This window comes from Carcharodon carcharias, chromosome 20, assembly GCF_017639515.1.
Source record: "Carcharodon carcharias isolate sCarCar2 chromosome 20, sCarCar2.pri, whole genome shotgun sequence".
Lineage (NCBI taxonomy): Eukaryota > Metazoa > Chordata > Chondrichthyes > Lamniformes > Lamnidae > Carcharodon > Carcharodon carcharias.
The window spans coordinates 81,561,834-81,588,351 of NC_054486.1; the positions used below are offsets into that span (position 1 = coordinate 81,561,834).

The 26,518-nt window shown below is 40.1% G+C and overlaps 2 protein-coding genes across 2 annotated transcripts in view; one reads left to right on the top strand and one right to left on the bottom strand.

Moving 5' to 3' along the window:
* Positions 1–1,194: 1,194 nt before the first annotated feature.
* Positions 1,195–25,683, top strand: tpp1 (tripeptidyl peptidase I). Its single transcript, XM_041214705.1, has 13 exons — positions 1,195–1,337; positions 1,563–1,649; positions 4,825–4,964; positions 7,910–8,060; positions 10,353–10,474; positions 12,173–12,351; positions 13,013–13,211; positions 16,129–16,317; positions 17,402–17,474; positions 18,817–18,937; positions 20,117–20,275; positions 21,145–21,282; positions 24,063–25,683. Exons 1-13 carry the CDS (start codon positions 1,327–1,329, stop codon positions 24,216–24,218), a joined length of 1,725 nt encoding a protein of 574 aa, XP_041070639.1. The 5' UTR covers positions 1,195–1,326; the 3' UTR covers positions 24,219–25,683.
* Positions 24,627–26,518, bottom strand: part of fancm (FA complementation group M) — a 125,877-nt gene continuing 123,985 nt past the window's right edge. The window contains exon 23 of the mRNA XM_041214698.1: positions 24,627–24,873. Within this exon, the coding sequence (XP_041070632.1) occupies positions 24,735–24,873 (139 nt within the window). The 3' untranslated portion in view covers positions 24,627–24,734. The remainder of the gene's footprint in view (positions 24,874–26,518) is intronic.

Genomic DNA, 26,518 nt, shown 5'->3' on the forward strand with positions numbered 1-26,518 from the left:
TATGGTGTCTAAGGCAATGAGACATCGTGCAGAGCTTGCCTGTTCTCCAGTATGCAATTAACTTGTGTAAAAAGAAACGGTTAACTTTTCAGATCGAAATAACATTTCCTCAAAACTGATTCATCATTGAACAAGTTCTGATTAAAGATCACCTGGACCTGAAACTTTTTCTCTCCACAGATGCTGCCTGACTTAGAGTATTCCCAGCATTTTTGTTTTTATTTCAGCTTTCCAGCATCTGCAATACTTTGCTTTTGCAATAACCCTATATTGAGTAACTTTTAGAGCTAGGCAAAGCATAACGATGCAGGGTACAGTTCATAAGCGTGTTCTTTGTCTAGGAAGTTGTCAACATGTATAGCACACCCCACACTGCAAAAAGACATAGAGCACCTTACAAGTGGACAAGAGAACAAAATGAGCTAGGGTACAAAGGCATGTACTAAAAAAGAGAGATCTAAATTGGTTCTTGATGGAGGGGTAGGCATTTAGAGGGAATTTCATTGGGTAAGAATTCAGTGTTGAAATGAGTGGCCACCAAAGAGATAAAAGCAAAAAACTGCGGATGCTGGAAATCCAAAACAAAAATACCTGGAAAAACTCAGCAGGTCTGGCAGCATCTGCGGAGAGGGACACAGTTAACGTTTCGAGTCCGAATGACTCTTCAACAGAGATTAATAACGTGTAGGCTGCTCTGGATGAATCTCTGGGTGCAAGGCCGGAGAATGGTGGGACATGGCCAAGGGGGGGTTTTAAAAAGAAAGCTCTTGAGGTCAGTTCATTTGGGGGAACGTGTCATTGGTGCTGATCCCTTCAGTGCATATAACAAAGTAAATTTCAAATTTAATTTGGCGCAAAACAGGACAGTATGGAAAGTTCAGATCTTGCAAATCACCGAACGAATCATTACTCAGCTGGACGATGGTCGAAACGTGTTGGCGGAGGATGTGGTGAGTATGTTCAAGGCCACGACGAAGATATGGTCCAAAGCTGGCAAACTGAAACAAAGCCTTCTGCTTATTTTAAATGGGCACATATTAGTAAGTTTTCATCTTTAATCGTTGATCCAAAACAGTTAACTTTGAAACGATTTGCCTTGGAATACATATTTCCAAGATTTGGGAGGAAATAAACAGCTGCACGATAAGTATCAGCTCATTTGAATTTCTGTTTCTGTGTCACACTAATACTGCAAGTACAGTACTGCAGCAGTGCATCCCGGAAGTACTTACCTAACAGAACGACTGAGCTAAGTGCAGAGGACATCGCTGAGCTTGTCCCTTGGCGCCTGGAACTGATTTGCGTCCTCCCTGACCCCTTCTTAAAATGACGACTAGGTGAGTGTCATCCTGCAGCGACTGTGTAAAATCTGGCCATTGAACTCGCTTTCGCGATCGCTTTTGCCATCTTTGCCGGGTTTCTTGAATGGACACATTTAGGGCGAGACACAATGATAATTTTAAGAATGATCTCAAAATAATGTTTATGATTAAAGCATTTCTCGGTATTTTAAAGTTGTATGCCCGCGTTACCTCATTAATCTTAACGTTTGTTTTGAACAGGAGATGCTTGTTCTTGGTGTTATGCATTTTTTGTGCTCCGATCTCCTCCGCCCGTGGTGTTTTCCTGGAAGCTGATCAAAATGTTACGTAAGTGCAGTAGATTTACTTCGTTACTGCTTTTAAAAGCCTTATGTCAACCCAATCGAACAATTCCTGTACTGTAGTTAACTTGACTTCCCATTGAAGTTGACCAGTTAGTCGTCTCTATAATTCTGACTTTTTGATGTTTATTCAGTTTCCGCATTTCGCAGTATGATAAAACTGAGTTCGTATTATAAGCCGGAATCTGACCGACGTGGGCAATACTCAGCAGATTTAGTTCCACCAATGCTTTAGTGTGTATGTTATATTGACATTCTGTAGCATTTAATTTGCCCGTATAATTGCTGTCATTTGCAGCTACATTAGTTAAGGCCTTACAATTATCCAATGCCCATATCTCAGTACTCCTGCACTCTGCTGAATAATTTATGGTTCTTGTTATTACTTTAGCATTATAAATTATATTTTCACCATCAATTACCGTTTTCTGTTTACCTACTCACTTGCTAAATGCTTGAGGATCTCTGAAATATACTGGTGCCATATGAACATGCTGCTGTTTAGTACAACTTCTGCAAACTGGCAGTAATTATGTGTAAATCACGGTCAGGAGAACCAGTCACAAGTCCAAGAACTGAGCTGCCTATTTAGTACTGTTAACTTTAGATCACAGTATCTTTCACTTGCAAATTACTACGGATGCAGGAGATCTGAATAAAAACAAAAATGCTGGAAAAACTCAGCAAGTCAGGCAAGATCTGTGGAGAGACAGACTTAATGACCCAAATCTTCAGGTCTCCACATTGTCAGAGACTGGACATATGAACAAAGAACAAAGAAAAGTACAGCACAGGAACAAGCCCTTCGGCCCTCCAAGCCTGCGCCGATCATAATGCCTGTCAACTAAAACATTTTGCACTTCCGGGGTCCGTATCCCTCTATTCCTATCCTATTCATGTATTTGTCAAGCTGATTCTTAAACCACCACTATCGTACCTGCTTCCACCACCTCCTCTGGCAGCGAATTCCAGACACTCACTACCCTCTGCGTAAAAAACTGCCCCGCACATCTCCTCTATAGTTTTCTCCTCTCACCTTAAATCTATGTCCCCTAGTAATTGACTCTTCCACCCTGGGAAAAAGCTTCTGACTATCTACTCTGTCCATGCCATTCAATTTTGTAAACTTCTATCAGAAGATAGAAGCTGAAGGTGCTGCTCAAGACTCTAGAAGTAATTTGCATTTGTTACAGTGCAGAAGGAGGCTTTTAGGCCCATCATGTCTGCACATAGTGCCATTCTGCTGCCTTCTCCCCATAACTCTTTACATTCTTCCTTTTCAGATAACAGTCTGATTCCTTTTTGAATGCTTCAGTTGAACCTGCTGCCACCAAACTCTCTAGCAGTGTATTTCAGACCTTAACCACTCGCTGCATGAAAAAGATTTTTCTCATCTTGCTTTTGGTTCATTTTTACCAATTACTTTAAATCTGTGTCCTATCATCCTTGATCCTTTCACAAGTGGGAACAGTTTTTCCCTATGTACTCTGTCCAGCCCCCTTGTCATTTTGAATACCTCTATCAAATCTCCTCTCTTCTCCAAGGTAAACCATCCTAACTTCCCCAATCTATCTATGTAACTGAAGTCCTTTATCCCTGGAACCATTCTCATGAGTCTTTTCTGCACCATCACATGCCTTCACATCTTTCCTAAAGTGCAGTGCACAGAACTGGACACACTCCTCTGGCCACCTTGGCCACCCCACCTCCCCTGCAGCCTCTTCTCCCTGCTCCTACCCACTTACCTCACCTACCCACCCTACTCATTCATCTGTTCACCCATTCACTGAGGCTGAAATAGTATCTTATACAAGTTCAACATAACCTCCTTGTTCTTGTAATTTTTGCCCCTATTTGTTAAGCCTAGGATACTGTATGTTTTATTAACCACTCTCTCAACCTTTCCAGCCACCTTCAATGACTCGTGCACATATACACCCAAGTCCCTCTGCTCCTGTACACCCTTTAGAGTTGTATCCTTTATTTTACATTGTATCTCCATGTTCTTCCTACCAAGATGAATTACTGAACATTTCTCTACATTGAACTTCATCTGCCACCTGTCTGCCCATTTCACCAACTTGTTTGTGCCTTTTTGAAGTTCTAGGCTATCCTTACAGTTTACAGTGCTTCCAAGTTTTGCATCATCCGCATATTTTGAAATTGTGCCCTGTACACCAAAGTCTAGGTCGTTAATATATATCAGGAAAAGCAAGAGTCCTAAAACTGACTCCTGGGGAACTCCACTACAAACCTTCCGTGAGCCTGAGAAAAAAATCCATTTAACCACTATTCTGTTTCCTATCACTCAGTCAATTTCATATTGATGTTGCTACTGTCCCTTTTATTCCATGAGCTTTAACTTTCACAAGCCTTTTTTACAGCACTGTATCAAATGTGTTTTGGAAATCCATCAACAGCATTGCCCTCACCAATCCTCTTTGTAACCTCTTCAAAAAACTCTAGCAAATTAGTTAAACACGATTTTCCCTTAAGAAATCCATACTGACTTGGGATGGATCTGCAATACTCACCTGGATAGTTATGCAGGAAATGTTACAGAGATTAAAGCCTATTCTAAATCCTGGCTAAGTACACAACTGAACCCCTCCTCCTCCAATCACTCACACTGACTACCCCCTTAACCAACCCAACTACCTCCAACCACCCCCCTAACACCTGACTCTTCCCCCCCCATCAGACTGCTCACCACTTCCAGCCACCTCACTCCCCTGACCACCTCACCCTCCCCAGCCACCTCCCCATCCCACCCCTACCCATACCCACTTATCTCACTCAGTTACCAACCCTACTGATTCATCCATTCACTAACATCCACACTGGACCATTAAGCTTACCATACGGCAGCTAGTGCCATAAAAAGGGAGTGAGTGCTGTTTTCTCTGAGGGATGCTGCGCTGTGCATTTCTATGGAAGCTGGGCTTAGAAGGTCCCACAAGAAATGCGGAGCAGTGTCAAGTTGGTGAAATGTCTGACAATGGTTGCAACCTTTCATTAATCATCTCAACCTGAGACATTAACTCTGTTACTTTTACAGGATTTTTTTAAAGATTGAACAGTAAAGGTTGTATGATTCAACTTGCACCAATGCTTAAATGATTGGATGTGTGTTCTGTAATGACTTTACTGTTTTTTTGCAGTGTTCCTATCGAGTGGATATATGTAGGGCGAGTATCGGCCTCTGATCAAATACTGCTCACTTTTGCACTGAAACAACAAAATACCAACAAACTCAAAGAACTACTGGAGCGAGTATCAAACCCACATTCTCCCCAATACGGTAATATCCAGGAAAAAGTTATGTTTCTTATATGGAGCTTTATACGTTAGAAATGCTCATCAGGATTTTCTGTGATTTGACGAGTTGTCCAGTGAGTAACTTTATCATTCCAGTCCTAAATTCAATCTCCATGCACTATTGAGTTCACTTATTTAAGTGGAGGAGGTACTACCATCCTTATACCTGTAAACAGAGCTTCCAGCACACTTATAACATAGTCACAATGACAGAGTGGGAGCAGATATGAGTAATTTCCTGGCTGTAGCCTGTGAGCGCTGGCTGACTAAATTGATTATTAAAAAAAGCTCTAAATGTTTACAGGCACACTGGCAAATATACCACTATATCTTTCAAAGTCCCCTGATAATCTCTTTCAGGGGCACTAGTTTCTTTAGTTCTATCATTTTAACTTTGAGTTTAAAATGGGATCAATCGCTAATGAATTGGGGGATAAAAAAACAATCGGCATGGATTCCAAGATGAAGATTCTGCCTGACTAATCTCGTCAGCTTCTTTGAGGAAGTGACAGCCTAAGTGGACTGTCAGGAGCCCCATGACTTGACATATCTACACTTAAAATTCCATGTTAATTAAAGGCACAGCTCTGGCTATTCAGGCATCAATAAAAAGCTGCAGAGACTGTGGGTATTCATTAGTGGAGTTATATCGGAGAATGTTAAGTACTGAATGGGGTACTTCAGAGTTCAGTACTATTATTCTAATTCACACAAATGACATGGATACAGAAATTCAATGCATAATTGTCAATTTTAAAGATAATACCAAACTAGGAAGGACAGTGGAATCAGCAAGCACATCTCAAAAATTACGGAATTAATTGGACAAATTTTGTAGCTGGGCGGAAAAATAGCAAATGAATCTTAAAATAGACAAATGTAATGTGCTACATAAAGGAAGAAGAAATAGATGGCCTGGGTACATCTAGGAATGGTGTTGGAATTGATAAGGAGTCTTTGTAGATTTCATGTTAAATTTGTCCAACCAACGCAGAGTGGCAATCGGCAAAGCCAAAAGATATTGAATTACGTGGCCAATATAGTGCAATAAAGGTAAGAGTTATGAACAAACTTTACAGTGCTCTGGTCAGATCATGCCTTGAACACTGTATCAAGCTCTAATTACCAAGAAACAAGGAAGACATTCAAGCACTACAGGTACTGCAGAAAAGAGCTCCACGACTGATCCCTAATGTCAGGGTTTTGTGTTATGAGCAAGAACTAGTGGGTACATTTTCAAACTAGTAAAAGTAAATTTTGGGACCAATGTTAGGAAACTTTTCACACATTCTTCCTTAACCAAGGTTTCCCACCCACACTGGTTGACAGGGCCTTCAACCGTGTCCGACCCATCACACCTTCCTCTCCCTCCCAAAACCATGATAGGGTCCTCACTTTTCACCCACATTCAAAAGATCATCCTCTGCCATTTCCTCCAACTCCAGCATGATGCCACCACCAAACACATCTTCCCTTCACCCCCCCCCCCCCCTCCAACACCGTCGGCATTCCATAGGGACCGCTCCTTCCAAGACACCCTGGTCCACTCCTCCAACATCTCAACCCCTTCCCACGGCACCTTCCCATGCAATTGCAGAAGGTGCAACACCTGCCCCTTTACTTCCCCCGTCCTCACCGTCCAAGGGCCCAAACACTCCTTTCAAGTGAAGCTGCGCTTCACTTGTACTTCCCTCAATTTGGCCTACAACATTCGCTGCTCCCAATGCGGTTTCCTCTACATTGGAGAGACCAAACGCAGACTGAGTGATCGCTTTGCGGAACACCGGTCTGTCCGCAAGCATGACCCAGACCTCCCTGTCGCTTGCCATTTCAATACACCACCTGCCTCTCATGCCCACATGTCCATCCTTGGCCTGCTGCAACGTTCCAGTGAAGCTCAACGCAAACTGGGGGAACAACACCTCATCTTCTGAGTCATTAGTCATTTTACAGCCTTCCGGACTTAACATTGAGTTCAACAACTTCAGACCATGAACTCTCTCCTCCATCCTCACCCTTTGTTGATCCCCTTTTTTTCAAATATTTATTTTTTAAATTTTTATATATTTTTTTCCCACTTATTATTTTATTTCCATTTTTATTCATTGTTTTATCCCCACCTTTTAGCCTATTTCAATCTTTTTTCCCACACCATCCCCTCCCCCCATTCCATCCCCACTAGGGCCATCTGTCACTTGCTCATTCTGCTTTCTACTCTTAATGTCACCATTAGCACCTCCTTTAGCCAGTATCACCACCATCAACACCCCTTTGACATTTTGTTTATGATATCTTTTGCAATCTCTCCTTTGCCTCCACCTATCACTGGTCTTCTATCCAACTCCATCTGTCCCAACCCCCTTAAACAGTATATATTTCACCATACTTTTACTTCCCTTCAGTTCTGAAGAAGACTCATACGGACTCGAAACATTAACTCTGTCTTTCTCTCCGCAGATGCTGTCAGACCTGCTGAGTTTTTCCAGCACTCTTTGTTTTTGTTAGGAAACTTTTCATCACATAGTGATCAACATGTGGAATAAACTGGCAAGATAGTAGAACTAAAAAGCCTGGAATGATTTCAGAAGCAGTTGGATGTTGTGTTGATGGAGGGGTATGGGGTGAGATCTTAAGACCTATCTGGATGGATGAATTAAGATGGGCTGATTGGCTTCCCAAAACCTATCTTTTTCCAGCATGTTTTGCTTGTATTTCAGATTTCCAGTTTTTTTTTGGTAATATTTCAGTATTTTACACTACCTGACAAACATAAGCAAAACTCAGATGTAAATAACTGACTGATTCTAACCCAAAGTTTGTGACAGATTTTTCAAAATTATTAATAAAAATCAACTCAACTTTGGCTGACTCTTTGAGAAACATTTAGTTAATTTTTATGAACTGAGTCACCGTCTCACTATTCTCTAGGTAAATACCTCACCTTGGATCAGTTATCTAGTCTGATTCAATCTTCAGAAGAGACTCTGAAAACGGTGTGGACGTGGCTAAGAAGCTATGGCGTACAAAGCTGCTCCACGGTCCAGACTTCAGATTTCTTGAAATGTTTCATGCCTGTCAGGTGAGAAAACATCTGTGCTGTGGAATGTTCACTACTTGTCTTTTGAGGCATAATTTCATAAGTATTTTTGGGAGCTATACTAAGCTGTTATAAGGGGAAAGTTTGTTAAAGGTTCTGCACTAATTTGAGAGCTATGGAAAAACTATGTTAAAACAGAGAATTTTATAAAGCTACAGAAACTTTTTAAAGAAAAAGTTTGAGTAAACTGTATTCATTGACACAACTCAGTAAGCTTCAGTCTCCATTGCTACAAAAATTAAGAATTGGTTCCACTTGATCTGCTCATGTGCATCACAAGAGGATGACTTCATCCAAAAATGGAAAAGCCAAATTTGGTGGATTTTTCCCTGATTCAAAGTGGCTTCAAAATTCCTCGAATCATGATCCCAGTAGTTACATCAGGATTGAACCTAATGGTGCCCTCAAGCCAGAGCTTGGGATCAGTCAGAGGGAAGTTTATTAGTTTGGTACATGCAAGTGCAAGCACTTCTTTAGCCCCGTTGGTAAAGGTGGTTCTGATTATTTCCCATTCTTGGCTGGCAAGGTCGGGATGTCCAGATCTCTTAACTCACCCTTGAAAATGGCCCTTTTGGCCTTCTGAGCAAATAACTCAATGAGGCTTCTTTTTAAAATAACTAATAAATCCAGATTGTTTTCCTGCTCTGGACCTCAATGTACATTATTGTGGAGGTCAGACAGCCTGTAATCACTCAGCATATCAGTTGTCACACAAACGGCAGGTCCTAGCTGAGGAACAGGAAATAGAACTCTCCTAGCTTCAAGTCCCAGTTCCTCAACCCTCCTTTGCCTTGTGAAAGACAAAAGGAAATTTTATTCCTTACAGGGGACTGAGAAAAAATCTTAGGAACAGCACAGACCTGGTATAAACAGGTCGCTGACATTTCTTTGTGAGTTTGATGAGTCCATTGCCAGAATCCCCATGATATTTCAAGCTCAGTTGCTAACTAAACTGTTTAATGAGCCTTTTTTATAGCATCCTGTTTATAGATTAATGTCTTTGAGCACTTTAAAGGAAAAGAAGGGAGAGAAGAGGATGCTGAGCAGATGATAATAAAGATTAAAGAAGTAGCTAAGTTTTTAGTGAGGTTGAAGGAAAATCAAAAAATAGCAGGACAAAGTTTTTTTGGGAGAACCTTCCAAAGAGTAACAGTGGAGTGACTGAAAGGTTGTTCGCCAAGGAGGAAGCCAGGAATAAGCTATAATCCACAGTTGAGTACAGGGTGTAGGTTGGGACATAGAAGCTTCTTCACGCCAAATGGGGAAAGATTGTGGAGGGTTTTAAGAATGATGATGAAGACCTGTAAGTTGCTGAGTTGGGGGCCGGAGGGATAATAGAACATGGCAAAGATGCAGTGATTCGTGCGTGAAACTCAATGTGAGAGAAGATCCAATCATAGATTAGCTCAAGTTGTGAAGCGTGATTGACAAGGTGAGCATTCTTGATTCTGTTCTTTTTCTAATAGTAACTAAGGTATGGATTAAGGTTTTTGTGGCAGAGCAATAAAGATAGGGGCACAGCTAAGAATATTCCAGAGGTGAAAAATTGCAGCCCTGATAACTTATATTGGCTCAAAACAAAAACAGAATTACCTGGAAAAACTCAGCGGGTCTGGCAGCATCGGCAGAGAAGAAAAGAGTTGACGTTTCAAGTCCTCATGACCCTTAGACAGAACTAGGCGAATCCCAGGAAGGGGTGAAATATAAGCTGATTTAAGGTGGTGGGGGGGTGGGGTTGGGTGGGGGGAGAGAAGTGGAGGGGGGTGGTGTGGTTGTAGGCAAAAGCACTGCCTACAACCACACCACACCCCTCCACTTCTCTCCCCCCACCACCTTAAATCAGCTTATATTTCACCCCTTCCTGGGATTCGCCTAATTCTGTCAAAGGGTCATGAGGACTCGAAACGTCAACTCTTTTCTTCTCCGCCGATGCCGCCAGACCTGCTGAGTTTTTCCAGGTAATTCTGTTTTTGTTTTGGATTTCCAGCATCCGCAGTTTTTTGTTTTTTGTTGTTAACTTATATTTGCTGTTGGATAGGAAGATCAGCTTGGGGTTGAGCAGATTGCCAAATAGATGTGCTATCTAGTTCATTTCGAGCAGGAAGCTAGGGAAGTAAGTGAACCCAGACCAGAACTACATGGATGCAGGCAGGAACCGGAACATATGGCTTTGGTTTTGCTGGTATTGAACTCGAGGAAAGATTGGCTTTACAGTTCAGGGACTGTTATTGAATGAAGTCATGGTGTTATTCTGTTTTACATCCTGTATTTCAGCACTGCTGAGAAGCTTCTGGCTGGATCAAAGTTTAATCGTTACACAAATGGCCATCACACCTTGATACGATCTCTGGTTAAGTACGAAATCCCTGAAGAAGTGGCTGAACATATTGATTTTGGTGAGCTATTAAGACAATACCACCTTGGATAGTGCTGTCTATAAATGAAGGGCTTTAGATGCATGGCGTTCGATTCTTTTCAGACTAATTAATTGTTTTAGTTGGACAGATGTTTTAAGTCAATCAGCTATCTGATTCAGGAATCTCCAAACCAAACTACTGAGAAATCCACACAGTTGAAGTTTTGATTCATGATGTGGAATATTTATCCTCATCCTAAAGGACAGAGTCTAAAACTTACTTAAAATTTGTCTTTCATCCACTCACAATGTCATTCACCTTATTCTTAATTACTTTGAATTCATCTCTTTGCCAGTACCCTTCTCTTTGGTTTTAGCACTTGGATCTTCATTTTGTAGAAGATGATCAGTGACATGCTGAAACTACCAAAATTCAGTATTCTTATTCTGTACCTTTTGTTATCTTTGTGTGTTGATTTCACCTTCACCTTTGCCTTTGTCAGCTCTGTGTGAGCTAACTTCTTTCTAAATCCAGCTGAATCCAGTCTTGGTCCTGGCCTTTTCCCATTCTAGTTGCATCTTAAATCTTATCACACTGTGGTTGCTTCTCACCTACTTTAGCTCATCTACCTAATTTCTTTCATTACTAATAATCAGATCGAGCAGCACATTTGCCATTGTAGGCCTGCTTGAGGCTGATCTCTTGTACACATTTTAGGAGTTCCTTTCTCTTTCTTTCTTCTCTGCCCCAATCGATAAGGAAATAATTAAAATCATCTGGAATAATAATTTGGTTACTCCTACTCATTTCTTTAATCTGACTTCAAATTTCTATCATCAATCTATGCTACTTTTAAACGTACTTTCTCCAGGTCATTTTCAAATTTGTGTCTCTTCTATGCTTGCCCATCTCCATGTAGTGGGTGTTCCAAGGTCTCCAGTAATTTTGTGGCACACTTGCTGTATGCAATTCTCTAATAATCCTTCTCTGAAATAGCCACTATGATGTATGCCAGAGCAGGGCAGTACTTCCTCAATTGGGTTGAATTTCCTCACTTGGCCTCTATTTAGCACCTATCTTGTTTTGATGCAAGCCACTGGTGCTCTTATGCACCTGATGCAACAGCCCATCCTTTCCTAGGTACTTCCCCTCTGTTCAGTACTAAGTTCACTTTTCACTCTTTACAGCAGCTCTATTTCAACAAAGTTGGGCAGACGGTGGTGTAGTGTTAATGTCACTGAACTAGTAATCCAGAGGCCCAAGCTAATGTTCTGGGGACATGGGTTCAAATCCCACCACAGCAGCTGGTGAAATTTAAATTCAATTAATAAAATTTGGATTTGAAAGCTAGTCTCAGTAATGGTGACCATGAAACCACCATCGATTGTTGTAAAGACCCATCTGGTTCACTAATGTCCTCTATGGAAGGGAATTTGCCATCCTTAGCTGGTCTGGTCTGGCCACATGTGACTCCAGACCCACAACAATGTGGTTGACTCTTAACTGCCCTCTAAAATGGCCTAGTAAGCCAATCGGTCCAAGGGCAATTAGGGATGGGCAACAAATGTTGGCCTTGCCAGTGACATCCACATCCCACGAAAGAATAAAATGTTGAATTTAAATAAGTACTTTAATGTAGCAACTTGAGTGAATATATGGAGTGAAGGTGTTAGTGAAAAATATTACTTTCCAGGAGTAAATTATATCATTGTTTTTATGAATATATATTTATTGTAGTTGGAGGTGTGCATCGATTCCCTTCAAAGATGACTGTAATAAGCAAAGCATGGAAAACTAGCCGGCATACAGAAGCAGGCTTTCACTTGGGAGTGACACCTGCTGTTGTGAGAAAACGATACAACCTTACTGCAAGTGATGTTGGGTCTCATGCGAATAACAGTCAAGCAGTGGCACAGGTATGCTGTTAATCAAACCATATTTATCCCACTGGTAAGTTGCACTTCAGTATGATCCTCTAAACCTCCTTATTGTCTATTTGTTGGAGTAATATTTTGCACTGAGAGATATGCATATTGTCGCATAAGGAAAGGAACCACATTGAGCCTCAGACAACAGTGGCCTTGATAAATATTACCATATTCAAAAAGGGGGGAGGTGGACACTGAACAGGAAACAAAGGAATTTGGAGACAGAGAGACCAAAGATGTAGTTGAGGAGGTAGAATTGTGGGAGGCTGTTGATGATGAGGAGAGCAGTAGCACAGTTTCAGAAAACAGAGTAGGGGTTCAAAAGTCTGTCAGAGAAATGGACACTGTGAACTGGGGAATAGGGTTAAGTATTCCTCCATAGATGGTGGAGCAAGGCCACATATTGTCGTGCAGCCCAATTGGTATAAATTGAGCAGTATATATGTGCTAGTGAATAACCTAATGAATTATAAATTTATTTCTTTGATTTTTGTCTGACCTGAAAGGTGAAGTTCAAATATTTGCCTGATCAAACTTCATGCATTTTTATTAAAGTGAAATGATGGCTTGCTGTAATAAAAATGATATACTACAGATGAACTGAAGCCTATTTCTGCAAATTAATTGGATCAATTATTTTATCCTTCAGTTCCTGGAGCAATATTTCCACCAGATGGACCTCACAGAGTTTATGCAATTATTTGGTCGCAGCTTTGTGCACCACACTAAAGTCGATAAAGTGATTGGATCCCAAGGAGGTATAAAGGCTGGTTTGGAAGCCAGCCTGGATGTGGAGTACATTATGAGTACTGGTGCAAACATAACTACCTGGGTCTTCAGTAATGGAGGTAGGTTTTTATTGAATTTCTGGGTATATCTTTGTATTAGTGTGACTTATTCAGCCAAGCGTGAGCCATTTGGTATTTTTAACCGTAGTGGTTTGGTTTGAGAGCTAATGAAGCCTCATGATACTTCTGCTCTTGCACAGCTGGTGACAGATTTTAGCCTGGTAGTTAGTCATGTGGGTCCAGATCTTGCCTCAGCAGCCATGTCAGGTGCAAAGTTTTCTGCATAGCAATGGAACTGCCCATTTTCAGCTGGCACATCCGATCCTGGCTGAAGCAGAAATGGGCCAGGGCAGCCTCCCCAGAGTAAGTCTAGCAAGTGGAGGAGAGTCGAAGGAAGTAGAGGGCATGCCCTCTTTTTATGATACCAGTTACCACATTCAGGTAAGTTTTTAAAGGTCTCAAGTCTTCTAAGGAATGAGTGTGGGTGGGTGGGCAGTCAGGTCGGGACTGCGGTCGATCGGGGGGGTGGGCGGTCGTTAGGACAGCAATCTGGTCGGGGCGGTGGGGTGTAGGCCAGCGTGACTACCGGCCAAATCTGTCACAAACTGCAGTTGGGCTGGGGGCTAGGTCAGGTTGGGGGGAGTAGTCGGGTCAGGCGGTGGTTGGTTTTGGGTGTTGATGGAAGAGAGAGAGTCGCGTTGGGTTGGGGTGATTTGGGGTGGTCAGTTGTGGTGCTTCGTTCAGTAATGCTAGCTAATCTGACTTAGACCAGGTACTAACCATTTCCTGGGTAATTATGCAGGTAAATCCCGCAAATTAGGACCAAGCCTCTGACCCTGAGCTCAATGTCAGAGGCTTTCATGTAGTGTCTGAGGCAGCACAAATTAGCCCATTGGAATTTTAAACTTCCCAAGCAATTACAGCACATGTACACATGTCAGAACTACCACAGGGTGCCAATGCGCATCATAGACTTAAATCTAGATTTTGCTGCTCTGGACATTGGAAAGTTTGGACCATGATGTTAGTGACATAAAATTCACATTTATTTGTTATAATATGAAAGCAAAATACTGCGGATGCTGGAAATTTGAAATAAAGACAAAAAATGCTGGAAAAACTCAGCAGGTATGACAGCATCTGTGTAGAGGGAAACAGAGTTAGCGTTTCGAGTCGGTATGACTCTTCAGAGCTAAAGTAGAAATGTGATACCCCCTCCTACACAGTTTCTATTTCTCTAAAGCTCTGAAGAAGTCATACAAACTCGAAACGCTAACTCTGTTTCTCTCTCCACAGTTGCTGCCAGACCTGCTGAGTTTTTCCAGCGTTTTTTGTTCTCATTTTATTTGTTGTAAATTTGCTTTTAAGAAAATTATTAGATCCTTTCCAATGGCTCGCTTTGTCCAATAAATTATTTTGTGAGTAAAGTTTTTAAAGTACAGAGATCTAGACTAGAGGGAGAAAAGATATTGTGGGGGAAAATCCAGTTTCTATTTTGTTCCCCTTAGGCTTTCTTTAAATGTCTCTGTTATAGAAGTGTCCACTTGTATACAAGCTTTTTTGGTTGGCATTGTGCTTTTTTTAAAAAAAATTGATGCGCCAAAAATGCTGGGACTCTGGTCAAGCCAGAGGAGAGTGACTTTCCAGGCCTTCAGTTTGCTTTATTATCAGCCACTGGAGGAGATTGATGGGCTGGTGAGGGCAGAGGTGAATTAAGGAAAACTGTTTAATTGTTATTGGATGCTTGGACACCTGCCTAGCAACGAGTCTCTTGTTTCTTTAATGTCCTTTAATTGGTGACTTTACGTTTAAGGAGTCCCTGGAAACCAAAATGTAGCCCTTGAGAAAATCTCAACAAGAGCCCTCAAAAAACAAATTATTTTGACCCCTGTCTGGAAGGGATACTTGCTCAACAATTGTCCAATACATGTTACAATAACTTCATTGAGAGAGAGAGGAGAGAAATTAGGAGAGTATTTTTAAAATATTGTTTTCAGATAATTCAGTACTTTGTCACAGGGAGTAATTGAGACCAAGAGCATTGCATTTCTTAAAGGAAGAGTAGATAAGTATTGGAACCAGGCCCAAGTTTGGAGTGACTTTTGACACCACTGTCAGCTAATGAGTTGGAGGTCAGGTGGGACAACAACCGGAGGACTTGGAACCAAACAGTGAACTTTATCTGAGTTACTACTGACACTACTATGTCAGCCAGTGAGTTGAATGAACTGGAGTGCTGATGGGCCTATTCAGCATCCTGAATTGGGTATATTCTGAAATTTGTAAGTTTTCAAAGAGCTATACATCTTCCCCAACCATATATGGTTCAGAATGATTTTGTAACCTTGCAACTAGGAGATCAGTAAAACCTTGGCAGATGTCATAAATATCATAATTTGGGGATGTGAAAACAGTCAAAACTTTTAGTTCTGCTAAACTGAATTAACCTCCATTAATGCTGACACATTCAGCTGCTTGCTGCCCAGACAGGGAAGTTTCTGTGACCACATTGTAGCTGAGTACTTGCAGAAAGTAATGGTCTTTATGGGACAGGACTCCGCAGCTATTCACACAAAAACCGCAATTCATTGCAGATTCATACCCTGTGGTTCTATATGTTGGCAAGTTGAATTTTGTATTTGGAAACTTCTGGCCAACACTTCCTTTTGTGGGGTTTAAGGTTTGGTGTGTGTGAGAAGATACCAACGTTAGTCAATTCCTTTCCATCCCCCACACACCCTGGAGCAATTTATAATGCACTGTAACTAGTTTGCTGAGCAGAACTGATAAGTCAAGAGTGTCCCATGGGACCTTCCAATGTGTTTATGTAAATTCAACATTATAGTTTTTACTGTTCTTTGGTTGTCTTAAATTCTCTCTACTCTAAGCTGATTCCTTCATATTTTTATCCTTCAGTTTACAGATTGTCAGAATGGTTACATGGAAAGGTTTTATTAACTATTGTTGATCTGTACAGGAAGACATGAATCTCAGGAACCATTTCTAGAGTGGATGATGTTGTTGAGTAATATGTCATCTATTCCATGGGTCCACTCGATTAGCTACGGAGATGATGAGGACAGTCTGTCTATGGCATACATGGAGCGAATCAACATTGAGTTAATGAAGGCAGGTGTCCGTGGACTCTCTATACTGTTCGCATCTGGTAATTTTTTAAAAATCTTATGACAGAATGCTTCTAAAGGATTTTTTTTGTTTTTAATCCAGTCATCACATGATGCACTCGAACTTGGAATCGAGAGTGCCTTTTCTAAAGATTTGTCATAACCTAACCACTTCAGTTACTGTGATTATTGGAAATAGCAAGACCTTCATTTAGTATCCAGTTAAATGTGAAGAAAATATTTGAAACTTGTTAATTTTAGGATCTTTGCACTACACGTTTGAAATTAAAGGATAATTTGTTTCTAATTTCTAGCTTCACTGCAGTCTGACGTATCACTGTCAGATGGTCTGCCTTCGTTCTAGTAATAATTAATATATTGTGTCTTGTACTCCAATCAGTTTGGCTCTTAAATCTAAACGCCCATAAATTCATGGCAAGAATATGTATTGGCTTGTTTAACAATCAGACATTTAACTAGTCTCTTAACTACATCATCCAGAAGGGTATATTTTGTTTGCATTTTTGGTGCAGTCCTTTAGGAGATGCAGTAAAGATTTGAATATTGACTATCAGAATTAAGTCTGTTTTTCTCTATAGCTCTTATCAATAGACATCAATTAAAAATAGCAATATTTACTAATAAGACATTAAAGCTCACAATATCCTAAATGATTAGCCTTTGGTAAGTACTAGTGCTTGTATTATGTATATGTACATAACACATTTCGGACTGATTTTAAACTCCTATCCAATAATAGAATGGTGCAGACAGAGGGGTCAATATGTTGGTGACTTTGCAATGTGTTCCTGACATGTTTGCATCCCCACCTTCTGTAGTTGCCTGAATTCAGTCAGGGAACAGAAGGTCGTCTGCCCAGAGGAGTAGGGGACTAATTTAAATGTTGCTTTCCCACAACATTATCGAGACATGCACGCCAGTTCCCACACTTGAGTTAATATCAGGGAACTGATGAGCATTGAAATGGGAGATAAAGTGCAGCATGTTATTTACATACTAAACATACAGCATAATAATATTTTTTACATCTTTTGAAAGTTGTTAAAAGCTGACGGAAGGGGTGATGCCAGTTAAACTTTAACATTCATTTGCCCTATGTGAAAGGTGATGATGGTGCAGGCTGCAGAGAAGTTAGAAGAGGCATAAATACCTTCCGACCAAGCTTTCCTGCATCAAGGTAATGTCTAACAAAACTGTGCAGCTTTTTTTAATGGGTAGTTATGTGGTATTCCAACACATGTTTTGCAAGGTCAAACACTTGAGTATTCTAGCTAAGAAATATGCATTTTTCACACCTTAACATTTGATTCATTAAGTGACTCTTAAAATCACTCTCATTATATTATTTCACAAACCATTATTGTTCTCTAGCAACAATTAATTTATTTTTTAGTATTCTAGATAAAGCTTGAAATCTGGAATTTCTTCTAACCTAATTAATATATTTGTTGCAAGAACCAATTTTTAGTAATAAAGCAGAAGTAGCATACTCCAGTGCAACAGAAAACTTGAGATCCACACTGATGTCAAGAACTTCCAATGCTCAGCTTGCCTATGTGGGATATCTCAGAGGTTAGATGTTTCCCCACATTAAGGGAATCAAAATTAGGAAGGCTTGTTACCCTGCACCCTGACCTATACATAACTGGTTTCAGCACTACATTGGCAGACACCTGATAGAAGGGTTTGGCCTGTCAAGTGTGATACAGAACCTTGAATGGGAAACAAGGAGGAAATATCAGGGGAGATTTGGGGCCCCCACCCAAAGCTACAATGAGGGGGCCCAAACAGTATCAAATTCAGGTTTCAGTTGAATTCGGTTGGTGAGCTCCAGACACCAAACTGGCTGCTTCATAGCAGTGTTCTGGTTTTAGTTAAATGAAATCAACTGGTTTCTACACAAAGCCAGTGATAAGTTTGAAAGGGGGTTTACTTACCCCAGGGGCATAAGAACAAGATGGAGGATCTTTGTGTTATGCATTCAAGCTCTTCTTTCCCACCCCAGCCCCAACAGCTGATTAGGCTGCCCAATGCCTGCTATTGCTTGGCCTAGCATGCCCAGCATGCACTCTGCCCATTTGTACCTAAAGATTGCTATCCAGGTGCTATATTTCAATATTTAAACAGGCTACTGTCAGTTATGACTAAGTATAGTAGGAAGGCAAACATGAAGGCTTACCTGAAAATTGGATCAGGTGGGCCTTGGATGTCAAAGGAATGTTCAAAGTGCCCAGCGAATATTTGGTTGCTCAATCTTTAGGCAAGATACAAGTAGATTGCTGCCAGTTGAACGTTGCTTGTATTGTTTTATGCAGTCGTTTATTTAATTCATTTACTGTTTAGTTTTTATCAATTATATCCATACAGTAGATAACATTTAAAGGCCATTAATTGTGACAGAAGAAATGGTTAAAATGATGGATTTCAGAAAAAAATTCTCAGCATAGAGCATTGCATTGGAATGAACATGTTTGTTGTGTGTGATGCCCAGCCATAACCAATTATAAAAATTCTTTCAGTCCATATGTCACAACTGTGGGAGGAACTTCTTTCAAGAATCCTTTTCAAATTACAGCCGAGGTCACAGACTACATCAGTGGTGGTGGATTCAGTAATGTGTTTAGGATGCCAGACTATCAGTTAAGTAACCAGTTGGTCACTAGATTGATTTTTGTTTTACTGAAGGTGACTTCCTAATTTCCCATATTCCCAGATGATGCAGAGAGGATTCACCCAAGATAGTTGCAGGAAGTTAGCATGTTTCAGTAATGTAGTGGTGTTGAATGTTTCACCTACTGCACCAAATATTAAATGTGCTTAGAATATAAAGCCTCCGTTTGTGTCTGCTTGGTCATACCAGAACAAAATCCTGCTAACTAGCTAATTTGGATTAAGCTGGTTTATTCTTCATGCAACTTAGCCTGATTATTTATTATTCCAATGCAGTTCTAGTTAAAAAAAATCAGTATAATTTTTCTTGAGTTTTATGAAGTACATTAGAATCTCCAACAAATGAATCAGTTGAGACTTAATTGCATCTTTAACTTTGAAATGTTAACAACATTAAAATGATGGAGAATAATGTTAAGAATATTATTTGTTTGAAACAATGTTTTTAGATAGAATACATGTCTGAGCTGAGGGAAGGAGGCAGTATATACCAACATGGGGATTAAATTGCAGTACCACGTCACTGTTGTACTAGTTGAAGAATTGAAGTTTGAACTGGCAGTCTAGCACACTATACAAAAGTACTTTGTATGGAGCACACCAACACTTTTCACACTCTTACTATGGGGAAATGCTAAGCACGAGATTATGAGTTCAGCATATGGAGAAGTACAAACCAGTATCCCTCCATTCCTTGGTACGATGCACTAGAGCTCTGACATGTTTAAATGTGCTGTTGTATGTGCAAGAGTAGAAAACAAACAAGAAACATTGTTCTTCAGTCTTCCAATAAATATTACAATTTTTCCTTTTGAATTGTCAATGTATTCTTGTTGTTTGACCAAATGTTATTTATAACCCAGTAAGGTAATCACAAGTAACTGTGCTATCAAATGTTTTGAACTGAGTTTCATCAATGTGCTTGTCCCTGGAATGAACATGCACCAGATTCCAAAATCTCATAAGATTAATTTTATTAAGCAGAGTACAAAAAAATTGAAACTAAGGCAAAGATAATCAATTCTTCCAAAGTTGTACTGTTCGTTACAAGATATTAATAGGTTTAAAAGCCTAGGTTTCTTCTGAACTTTTATAAATAGATTTGGTGTATTTAAAGTAATTGATGTGCAATATCATTTCATTTTACAGGCTGCTGCTGTGAAGTCTTACCTCAAAAGGATGAAATCACTTCCCCCAGCTAGCTACTACAATGTTAGTGGCCGTGCCTATCCTGATGTAGCTGCTCTATCTGATAACTACTGGATTGTAAGCAACCTAATCCCAATTCCTTGGATTTCTGGGACATCAGTAAGTTAAATTGTTATTTACCTTCTACCTAAAACCCCTTAGCCCAGGGGTTCCCAAATTGTGGGGCACAACCTGACGAGCAATGGAGATGGGCTCCGAGGATCCACCATGTGCACCAGAATTTTTTTTTCTTGCTGGTCCCAGTTCGCTGAGAGGGAAAGGAATGAGCTCTGAGGCAGCGTCAGTGCCTGCCATGAGCACGCCCAGTCTGTTTTTGCTGGCCCCAGGTTCCCTAGGAGGGGGGGAAATGTGCCTTCAAATGACCCCACGCCTGACAGGATCACACTAATCAATGGGAATACGGATTGGAAGTTAAATGAGTGGGGAAGGGAGGTCATGCTGCAACTGGAGGGTTGGGATAAGGCGTTGGGGCTAGGAAGGAGCCCCTGTGCAGAAAGTTCCAGAACTCCTCATAAGCATGGTGCTTCTCCAATCTGAAGCTGAACAGTTAGGTCTACTTGAGTACATAAGATAAAATTGTTTAAAAGCACAGATTTTCATATGTATATGATGTTTATCTTTTAATAGGCAAATTTTAATAATTAGGTATTGAATGTTACCATCCTATTTTTTTTTGTCACCTGTAGTTACGCCAATTTTGAAGCATCAAAATGGGTTCACAGTGGAAAACATTTGGGAAGCACAGCCTTAGCTGTGAGATAAAATTTACCACTGTAGTCATAAAAATCCAGTTCTGTTTATCCACAGGTAGAGCCAGTGTTCACCACATTGAAATTTAACCATGATTGCTATGCTGACTGAGCTTTAATTATTGGTAAAGATCTTGAAAGTTAATTAGTTAATTTGCTAAATGTGAGATTTTTGTTATCTTATTGAATTAAATTGTGAGATTTTGCTTTTCTCTGCAGGCGTCAACCCCAGTCTTTAGTGGGGTCTTGGCCCTCATAAATGATCACCGGTTCCAGAAAGGTCTTCCAGCTCTTGGTTTTGTAAACCCATTGCTTTACAGTTTACAGGAGAATGGCACATCTGGAGCATTCTTTGATGTAAGTTAAAACAAGAGTATTGATTCTAAATTGCTGCCATTTGTTTAATGTCTGATGTTTTCTATTTTTGAAATGTATTATGGGTTCATCGAGGCAGTGTACTGGTATTTTGTGGTGTATGTAAATGTCGGGGATATGATTATGAAGTTTGCAGATGAAAAATCGGCCGAGTGATCGATAGTGAAGAAGAATGGTGTAGACTCTAGGAGGATACTTACTGATGTCCCAGATGGACTGATAAGGTGGGCCGAAAAATGGCACATGGAATCCAATCTAGAAAATTCCACCCAGAAACTGAGGGACTGCTTTTTGCAGAGGGCAGACAAGGCAAGGGACTATAAAATAAATGGTAGGATACTGAAGTGTAGAGGAACAGAGGGACCTTGGAGTGCATTGTCTATAGACGCCTGAAGATAGCAGGACAGGTTAACAAGGCATAAGGGATCCTTTCCTTTATTGTCCAAGACAGAATATAAGAACAGTAAGGTTATGCCAGAACTGTATAAAACACTAGTTAGACCATACTACACGAAAGATGTGATTACACCAGAAAGGGTATAGAGAAGATTTTTAAGGATGTTATCAGGACTGGAGAATTTTAGCTATGAGGAAAGATTGGATAGGATGGGGTTCTTTTCTTCAAACAGAGGAGGCTGACAGGAGATTTAATTGAGGCATATACAATTAAGAAGCACGTACCAATGAATAGTAAGGACTTATTTGCCTGAGACGTCAATAACCAAGATGCATTGATTTGAAGTAATTGGTGGAAGGATTCTGGGGAGTTAAGGAAGAATCTTTTCATCAGAGAGTGAAGGGAATCTAGAACTCGCTGCCTGAGAGAGGGGTAGAAGCAGAAACCCTCATTGCATTTAAAACTATTTGGATGTGCACTTGAAATGCTGTAACTTACAATGCTACAGCCCAAGAGATTAGGCTCAGTAGCACTTTTTAATTTGGCCAGCATGAACACTATAGACAGAATGGCCTCTTTATGTGCTGTACATTTCTATGCTGAATTTCACTTTAACTGGATGAAGATGCCCATTCTGAATAATAACAGTAAATGTTTCTAGTTTGAAACAGTGTCAGTACAGCGGAATCTCAGTCAGCAGCTATACTGCAATAACTATGTGCTTTAATCCCAATAATAATACTCCTTACTGCACTAATTTGAGATTTCCAGTTCCCATGCAAGGCAGCCTCTTTTGTTGTCCATTATTTTCAAATTGTGGATGGCTTTGTGCTGTGACTAAGCCACACTAAAGGAGAGATTATGACTCTCAATACATAGTTCACTTAAGAGTCTTTCATCTGGTCACAGATCTAGATCTAATGTGAAAGCATATCTGAAAAGGAACTGAAGTGAGGCAGTCCATTAATAAATGGATGGTGGTGATGGTCAAGCAGAGACTCTAGCCCGGCATGAATTTTATTTTTCCCCAGTCGGTTCTTCAATAGGACAGCTTTTCACTGCCCTGATTGGCCATTCAATGTTATGATCTGCTAATTGGGGTCCTCCATGCACAGGCTTGTAATGAAGGGGGTAATTTGAACACGTGCTGTGGTGAATGGCAGGACAATCCTGGGATGAGTACCGTGGGTCCATTACATGCACATGAACAATTCTTAGCTCTGAGATCCTATTTAAGATGATCAAAACTATTGTGGACAAAACCATTGCCCCCGCCGCGCCCAACCACTCATCAACTCTCTCATCCACAACATTGCTCTCTGGCCGACATCAGGATCCATTTTCAGCTGCTCTGCTCCTGGTTCCAGTTCTGAACTGAACCATCCGTCCAGCAGCGTCCTGCACTGACCAACTTCTGTCACTCGATAGAGCCTGATCAATCACAAATTACATTATTTAATTATTTATTTTACAAGTTATTTCAGCTAGGAATGCACATTACTGCACACATCCGGTACAGTACATAGGTTCCTTTGAACATTTGTCACCCAGAAAAAACTAAACTCTGGCTTTAACATCCATGATCCTCTTGAAGTCCTGATTTTTAGGAACACAACCACAACTTTTAAGTGAAGACTCCCTGTATTTTGATTAGGTTCCTCGGTGATTGTTGTTTTACATGATGTAGACTCCAAGATGTGATCGTGAACAGAAGATTTACTTTGTGTGACTGCTTTGCTGTATATTGAATAAAGTATGTTTAGAATGTGAGTGTGTTGACACACTTGCTTTACTTGGCTCTGCCTATGAAAGCTTAGTCTTAAATACAGAGCATAGATGGCTGAGAGTACTGCAACATTTTTCATTGTCCCAATCTCAATAATGAAAAGCAGACACACTGGTGAAATGCCTTGTACTGACAAAAATATTTTAACTTTGAGACAAGATGCTGAGTCTACTCTTAACTTGATGGCTAGAGAATAGAACTAAAATGCCATCTTGAAAGTGTAGAACATAGGAAATAGGAGTAGGCCATTCATCCTGTCGCGCCTGCTCAGCCATTCAAACAGATCATGACTGATCATTTAATTCCATGCCATTTTTCCCCATTATCTCCATTTCACTGATGTTATTGGTATCCAGATATTGAATTCTGTCTTGAACATGCTCAATGATTGAGCTTCTGCAACCCTCTAGGGTTAAGAATTCCAAAGATACACCATCCATTGAGTGAAGAAATCCCTTCATCTCAGGCTTAAATGGCCTGCCCCTTATTCTGAGAGTGTGTACCCTGTTTAAACATAAAGCAGGTCTTCTGGTTACATTCTTGATTCTGAATTTTCATAATTTTCTCTTCAAATCATAGGTAACTACAGGATGCCACTTAGGTTGTCTGGATGAAAAAACTGAAGGACAGGGATTCTGTGCTTCTCTGTCTTGGGATCCTGTGACAGGTTGGGGGACACCTAATTATCCAGAGCTACTCAAGGCACTCCTTGTAGGCAACGGTGATGATCCATGACCTAAAACAAGGAGTCACAATCTGAATGCTATTCACCGCACCCCCCTCCCAAATGTTGTAGTTTAATCCATTTTTAAAATTTAAAGTTTTATAACAATCCTAAACTATTTGGGGTTTTTTTGTATAAAAAGGAATATGCAAACAAAGGCACTGATCAGTATACTCAAATAATTATTGTTTTTTTCAATGCTGCTTAATGCCACTCACACTTTGTCCAAATTACTGTTTGAATTGAGATGTAATATTCATTTTTAAAAATTAAATAATTGATCAAATATGTACTAACAAAATTTAACCTGATGTATTTTGTAACTGGTTGTCAGTGATACTGTCTAAGCTTTTAGCTGAACTTTAAATGGTCAGTTGGCAGAGTCTGAAATATGGCACCATTTGAATATGCTGACAAAATACTGTTGGAAGATTTTATTTACATAATTTGTACATCATTCATTAAGCAGTACAGAAATAAAGTGCATTTAGAGATGCCCACATTTGGCAAATCAAAGATATTTATACTTATAGGTTTTGTTTCCAGTCAATATGTCCTGAATGGTCAGGCACCATTTGTGGATCAAATACATAGTGAAGATAACGGTAGATCTCTTCAGCTCGTTGCTGACCAATCTTTCCTCCATAAGCTATTTTAGCCACTGAACTAGAGTGAAAGAAAATAATAAGTTTGTCAAATAACAGGGTTTCCACATAAATAGTGAAATCCATGCCTCAAAGATGTGTAATACTGTATATAAATGATGTGCACAAATTTATTTCTTGTTAAAGCAGTAAGCACTAGGAGAAGTGGGGAAGCCATGAAAGAGCTGAAAACACTCAATTCAGACAGAGTCTGTGGACAGAGAAAAAGTGTTAACATTTAAGGTCATTGGCCTAAAAACGTCAACTCTCTCTCTTCACACATGCTGCCTGACCTGCGTGTTTCCACAGTCTTTTGTTTTGGAACCCCTTTTTATGGAAAGGGGTTTGGAATAGAACAGTACAACCAAACTAAATTAATCCACAAACAGCTGAGGCAGCCTGGGTTAAAAACTGATGTTAGATCAGCTTTACAGTCAAAGACCTATATCTCTCAGTACCATTAGAGTTAGCAGATTAAGCATTCAGAAAGCATTGTGCATACACAATAGGTGCTCAAGCTAATTGTAATTCTTTGTAGTGGTTATGAAGATTATAAATTTCTTTTTTGCAATGTCCATTGTATGTGGAGAGCAAACATCCTATGACTATTACGGGGAGAAGGCGGGAGAAAGGGGCTGAGAAACTTATCAGCCATGATTGAATGGCGGAGCAGACTAGATGGGCCAAATGGCCTAATTTCTGCTCCTATGTCTTATGGTCTTATGGACTGTCACATTAAATTTTGGAATTTGTATTGTGATCGTTTTCAAAACTGCACAGATGTGCAGAGGCTCAAGGAGAATAAAGACACCTTGCAAGGACCAATACAGCACTCATTCGTGATGGCTTGTGATTTGTAGTTCTATCAAACAATATATTTCCACATGCATGTGAGCTAATCCCCACCTTCCTATGACAATGAAATTAGAAATCTTCCCATTGACTGCAATTAGATCAATTATTTGCATATGCACAAGGTTGGCATTCTGCCACATACCTTTGAAATATACATTACATAGGAAATACAGTACAGAACTGGTCTTTCAGCTCACCGAGTCTATGCCAATCTTCTCCCTTCTTTCCTCACCTAAATATAACATAACTCTCCACTCCTTTCTCCCTCATTTACTTGTCTAGTCTTCCCTTAAATACATCTAGATAGTATGTGCTTCAACCACGCCCTATGGTAGCACATTCCACATTCTCACTACTCTATGGGTAAAAGAAAAGAAGCTTCTTCGGAATTCTTTTTGGTTTCTTGGTGACTACTTTCTATCGATAGCCTCTAGTTTCACTCTTTCACAATCAAATCCTTTCACAATTTTAAAGACCTTCATTAGGTCACGCCTCAGCCTTTTTTTCAGAAAAAGAGCCAGACTGTTCATCCTCTCTTGATAGGTGTATCCCTGCATTTTTGGTACCATCTTTGTGAATGTTTTTTGCATCCTCTCCAGTGACTCTATCTTTTATACTATGGAATCCAGAACTGTACTTAATGCTTCAGCTGTGGTCTAACCAAGGTTCAATACAAGTTTATCATAACTTTTTAAAAATTCTGTCCCTCTGGAAATAAGCCCTGGCGCTCTTCTTTTGGCTTTTTAGTGATTTGTGTGTTTATGCTCCCAGATCCCTTCGCTCATCTACCACATTTAGATTATTTTCTAAGT

What these genes read in the sequence shown, in the direction of transcription:
- tpp1 (XM_041214705.1), top strand. An exon ending in CCCACATTCTCCCCAATACG is followed by an intron (nt 4,965 to 7,909) that starts GTAATATCCAGG and finishes ACTATTCTCTAG; the next exon opens with GTAAATACCTCACCTTGGAT. An exon ending in CATCTGGAGCATTCTTTGAT is followed by an intron (nt 21,283 to 24,062) that starts GTAAGTTAAAAC and finishes TTCAAATCATAG; the next exon opens with GTAACTACAGGATGCCACTT.